This window comes from Cherax quadricarinatus, chromosome 77 (genome assembly GCF_038502225.1).
Source record: "Cherax quadricarinatus isolate ZL_2023a chromosome 77, ASM3850222v1, whole genome shotgun sequence".
NCBI classification, from domain to species: Eukaryota; Metazoa; Arthropoda; class Malacostraca; order Decapoda; family Parastacidae; genus Cherax; species Cherax quadricarinatus.
Genome location: NC_091368.1, coordinates 20,297,394 through 20,303,393, shown reverse-complemented (window position 1 = coordinate 20,303,393; position 6,000 = coordinate 20,297,394). Strand labels below are relative to the sequence as shown.

Below are 6,000 nucleotides of genomic sequence, written 5' to 3'. Positions count from 1 at the left end.
TGTCATATGGACTACTTGCCCTTCATGGTACTCTGCCTTGACAAAAAACTGAAAGATAGACTGCAAATCACCCAGAACAAAATGGTAAGATTCATCCTGGACCTGGGTCCGACATATAGGCCAGGATCAATTACAACAATTTCCTTTAGAGTATAATAAGATATCTCCTTTATAGTATGATAATAAGATATTATCTCCTTTACAGTATAATATCTCCCGTATAGTATAATAATAAGGTATTGAAAGCACCCCAGTGGAAATATGTCACTGACTTTTTTGGGTTATACTACGCCCAAGACTCTACAACCCCACCCGGTAGATCATCTGATGCAGCAATCTTCACCTGACCTCAACGTTCTGAACTATAAATACTCCCGTACCTTCCAACCCCAGGTAGATCCGTGTGTGACTTGAAAAAGCCCACTGCGTGGGTGAAACGTTGTCAATAAAGGATCACATTATACTGCATTTGTGTTTATATTTCCATTGGGTTATACTACGTACTCTACACATATGTTGCTATGATAACCTATGTAACTGTATTTGTGTATACCTGAATAAACTTGCTTAATTAACCGCTTTTCATGAATTCCTTCACGATTGTTACTTTGCTCACACTCCAACAGCACGTCAAGTCATAAAAACAATTCGCCATCACTCGCTCCTAACACACACACTCACGCCTGCTTTAAGTATAATCCCCGCGCACAGAAAACCATCTTTAACCCCTCCCACCAACCTTTCTGAGGACATCACCTACCCCGCCTTCCTTCTACTACAGATTTATACACCTTCCAAATCATTCTATTTCGTTCCATCCTCTCTAAATGTCCAAACTACCTCAACAACCCTTCTTCTGTCCTCAGGATAATACTTTTAGTAACCTCGCACCTCCTAATCTACGGATTCTCTGCATAATATTAACACCACACATTATTATTGTGATTATTAAGTTTTTCTTATCATTATTACCATTATTTTTGTATGTACCAAGATAAAATAATTTCTTCATCTGCTGTAACTTGTAGATACTGTTGCGCACCTTCATGAAATTATAGGCCGGGTCACCACTTGGAAAAGGCCCGACCGGGAGAATGCCTGCGAATCTTTAATAATAATGAAATTATAATATTTATTGACAGGAATTTTGGCAATCTGAATTGAGCCTAGTATGTTCTTTCCACTGAACTGACAGCAACACTGAGCCTAGTAAGTTCTTGCCACTGAACTGACATCAACATTGAGCCTAGTATGTTCTTTCCACTGAACTGACAACAACACTGAGCCTAGTTAGTTCTTGCCACTGAACTGACAACAACACTGAGCCTAGTTAGTTCTTGCCACTGAACTGACAACAACATTGAGCCTAGTAAGTTCTTGCCACTGAACTGACAACAACATTGAGCCTAGTAAGTTCTTGCCACTGAACTGACAACAACATTGAGCCTAGTAAGTTCTTGCCACTGAACTGACAACAACATTGAGCCTAGTAAGTTCTTGCCACTGAACTGACAACAACATTGAGCCTAGTAAGTTCTTGCCACTGAACTGACAACATTGAGCCTAGTAAGTTCTTGCCACTGAACTGACAACAACATTGAGCCTAGTAAGTTCTTGCCACTGAACTGACAACAACATTGAGCCTAGTAAGTTCTTGCCACTGAACTGACAACAACATTGAGCCTAGTAAGTTCTTGCCACTGAACTGACAACATTTCTGTTGTGCTTTAGTCTTTCCAGTGGTTCAGAAAATATCTTAATATTAAATATGTTTTTCGTGATTTTAGATTACCTGCCTTCTGAAGATAACTTGTTATCACATATACCATTCTTTAGTGGATTCTACATAAGAACATAAGAAAGAAGGAACACTGCAACAGGCCTACTGACCCATGCGGAGCAGGTCCATGTCCCCCCCCCCGGATTAGCCCAATGACCCACCCAGTGTGGTCACCTCCACTCAAGGAAGGAGCACGGCACCAGACCCAGACGAAAAATTATGGTAACTGCAATAAAAAGACAAATTATAGAAATTATAAGACAAATATAAAGCAAAACTTAATATGAGTTTATCAAAAATGAAAGGATGTTGCACAAATGTTGCATATGGAGTATTATAAATGTTGCATATGGAGTATTACAAATGTTGCATATGGAGTATTACAAATGTTGCATATGGAGTATTATAAATGTTGCATATGGAGTATTATAAATGTTGCATATGGAGTATTATAAATGTTGCATATGGAGCATTATAAATGTTGCATATGGAGTATTATAAATGTTGCATATGGAGTATTATAAATGTTGCATATGGAGTATTATAAATGTTGCATATGGAGCATTATAAATGTTGCATATGGAGTATTATAAATGTTGCATATGGAGTATTATAAATGTTGCATATGGAGTATTATAAATGTTGCATATGGAGTATTATAAATGTTGCATATGGAGCATTATAAATGTTGCATTAAACTCAGGGTCAGCATATGGAGTATTAACGAGGTTTTTGATATATCTCGACCATTAAACTCAGGGTCAGCATCACTTTCCTCTAAATATACATGACTATTATAATCAGTAGAGTACTTATTCTTAAAAGTAATATAGGTTCTTTTATGCCCCTCCACAGGTAGTACACAACCCTGGCAGCGACCGGTGGACGCTGGTGCTGACTTACGCTCAGCTGAGAGACTCTGGCGTATATGAGTGTCAGGTCAACACTGACCCTAAACTCTCCAGACCTGTCACACTCAGCGTCTACGGTACATCATGTGAGTGTTCTAGTTTCAAGTTACAGAAACCCAGTTATCTTCACTGTCTCCCGTCTTCAATTTTTTTTTTTTCATTGAAATTTTATCTAGTTGTAACCCATGACTGTCTCATTATGTCTTTTAGTCAACACGTTGATGATGTCAAAAAGAAAAAAGTGATTATTCATTTAGTTGTGGCAGCAAGAATTCTCTTGGCACCGCCTGAAAAATATTGATGATCGTTTACACTCAATTTCTGTTTCTCTCTCTCTCTCTCTCTCTCTCTCTCTCTCTCTCTCTCTCTCTCTCTCTCTCTCTCTCTCTCTCTCTCTCACCTATTCATTAATTTGTGTTTTCTATCTGGATCTGCCGCTTCTTTATTGCATCGTTCAGTATTCTCATCTCCTTATACGTGAAAAGTATTGTTCCACATCCCTGTGACTCATTTGAGTTTTTTTTAGTCCATATGTCCTATTCCTTCCTTTCTAATAGTTTGTGTGTGTCTGTCCTATGGATTTCTATGAGAAATCTGTATATCAATTTTTTTTGGTTCTCATCTTCCTGTATGGTAAAGCATGGAAAGAGATAACAAAAAAGGCACAATACCGTGACTGGAACAATACATAAATAACCCGCACATAGAAGATAGGAGCTTACGACGACGTTTCGGTCCAACTTGGACCGTTTACAAAGTGTGACTTCGTAAATGGTCCAAGTCGGACCGAAACGTCGTCGTAAGCTCCTCTCTTCTATGTGCGGGTTATTTGTGTATGGAGATAATGTACAGATGGCTAGACGAAGGATCACTTGGACAACGAAATATGGATCCCAGGTTACAACCTATACAGATGTAACAGAGTGAACAGGCAAAAAAAAAGGGGGGGGGGGGTTGGCCTGTACATTGCAGAGTCACTTGTTTGCACAGAACTGCTTAATGCCTCAAATGATGTAGTGAAAGTTCTAGCAGTAAAGGTCGAGAACCAAAACCTAGTCACTGTGGTAGTCTACAAACCTCCGGATGCAACATCCCAGCAATTCCAGGAACAGCTGTTAAAAATTGACCACTGTCTGGAAAATCTTCCAGCTCCTCCACCCAACATCTTGCTCCTGGGGGATTTCAACTTAAGCCACCTAAAATGGAGGAATATAGCAAATAATGTTGTTGCAGTAATAAAACCCCGGAGGCAGCTCTGATGAAAACTCACACTCACACGAGCTTTTAAATCTCTGCACAAAATTCAATTTAAACCAGCAAATAATAGAGCCTACTAGACTGGAGAATACACTAGACCTCATCTTCACTAACAATGATGATCTGATAAGAAATGTCACCATATCAAAAACAATATACTCAGATCACAACATAATTGAGGTTCGGACATGTCTGTGTGGAGCCCCAGACCGACATAATGAGATTAGTCACGAGGGAGCATTCACCAAATTCAACTTCAATAACAAAAACAAAGTGGGACCAAGTAAACCAAGTCCTAACCGATATAAGCTGGGTAGATATACTAAGCAACACAGACCCCAACTTATGCCTAGAACAGATTAACTTGGTGGCACTCGATGTATGCACAAGGCTTATTCCTCTAAGAAAAAGGAGGAGTAGATGTAAAATTGAAAGAGACAGGCGCTCCCTTTACAGGCGACGGAAAAGAATAATAGAGCTGCTAAAAGAGGTCAATATATCTGAAATGTGTAGGGAGACACTGGTCAGAGAAATAGCAAGCATCGAACTTAAGCTAAAGGAATCTTATAGGAGTCGGAATCGCGGGAAGAACTAAAAGCCATAAATGAAATCGAAAGAAACCCAGAGTATTTCTTCTCCTATGCCAAATCAAAGTCGAGAACAACGGTCCAGTATTGGGCCCCTACTTAAACAAGATGGGTCCTACACAGATGACAGCAAGGAAATGAGTGAGCTACTCAAGTCCAATATGACTCAGTTTTTAGCAAGCCGCTAACCAGACAGAGTCGAAGATCAAAATAAAGTTTTTTATGAGAGAGCCACAGAATTTGGTTAACACAAGCGTATCTGATGTTATCCTGACGCCAAATGACTTCGAACAGGCGATAAATGACATGCCCATGCACTCTGCCCCAGGGCCAGACTCATGGAACTCCGTGTTCATCAAGAACTGCAAGAAGCCCCTATCACGAGCCTTTTCCATCCTATGGAAAGGGAGCATGGACACGGGGGTTGTTCCACAGTTACTAAAAACAACAGACATAGCCCCACTCCACAAAGGGGGCAGTAAAGCAATAGCAAAGAACTACAGACCGATAGCACTAACATCCCATATCATAACAATCTTTGAAAGGGTCCTAAGAAGCAAGATCACCACCCATCTAGAAACCCATCAGTTACACAACCCAGGGCAACATGGGTTTAGAACAGGTCGCTCCTGTCTGTCTCAACTATTGGATCACTACGACAAGGTCCTAGATGCACTAGAAGACAAAAAGAATGCAGATGTAATATATACAGACTTTGCAAAAGCCTTCGACAAGTGTGACCATGGCGTAATAGCGCACAAAATGCGTGCTAAAGGAATAACAGGAAAAGTCGGTCGAAGGATCTATAATTTCCTCACTAACAGAACACAGAGAGTAGTCGTCAACAGAGTAAAGTCCGAGGCAGCTACGGTGAAAAGCTCTGTTCCACAAGGCACAGTACTCGCTCCCATCTTGTTCCTCATCCTCATACCGACATAGACAAGGATGTCAGCCACAGCACCGTGTCTTCCTTTGCAGATGACACCCGAATCTGCATGACAGTGTCTTCCATTGCAGACACTGCAAGGCTCCAGGCGGACATCAACCAAATCTTTCAGTGGGCTGCAGAAAACCATATGAAGTTCAACGATGAGAAATTTCAATTACTCAGATATGGCAAACACGAGGAAATTAAATCTTCATCAGAGTACAAAACAAATTCTGGCCACAAAATAGAGCGAAACACCAACGTCAAAGACCTGGGAGTGATCATGTCGGAGGATCTCACCTTCAAGGACCATAACATTGTATCAATCGCATCTGCTAGAAAAATGACAGGATGGATAATGAGAACCTTCAAAACTAGGGAGGCCAAGCCCATGATGACACTGTTCAGATCACTTGTTCTATCTAGGCTGGAATATTGCTGCACACTAACAGCACCTTTCAAGGCAGAAGAAATTGCTGACCTAGAAAATGTACAGAGAACCTTCACGGCGCGCATAACGGAGATAAAACACCTCAA

The 6,000-nt window shown here is 40.5% G+C and overlaps 1 protein-coding gene across 1 annotated transcript in view; it reads left to right on the top strand.

The window, feature by feature from the left end:
* Nucleotides 1–2,451: 2,451 nt before the first annotated feature.
* Nucleotides 2,452–6,000, top strand: part of LOC138854998 (uncharacterized) — a 289,676-nt gene continuing 286,127 nt past the window's right edge. The window contains exons 1-2 of the mRNA XM_070101513.1: nt 2,452–2,484; nt 2,636–2,768. Of these exons, the coding sequence (XP_069957614.1) occupies nt 2,452–2,484; nt 2,636–2,768 (166 nt within the window). The remainder of the gene's footprint in view (nt 2,485–2,635; nt 2,769–6,000) is intronic.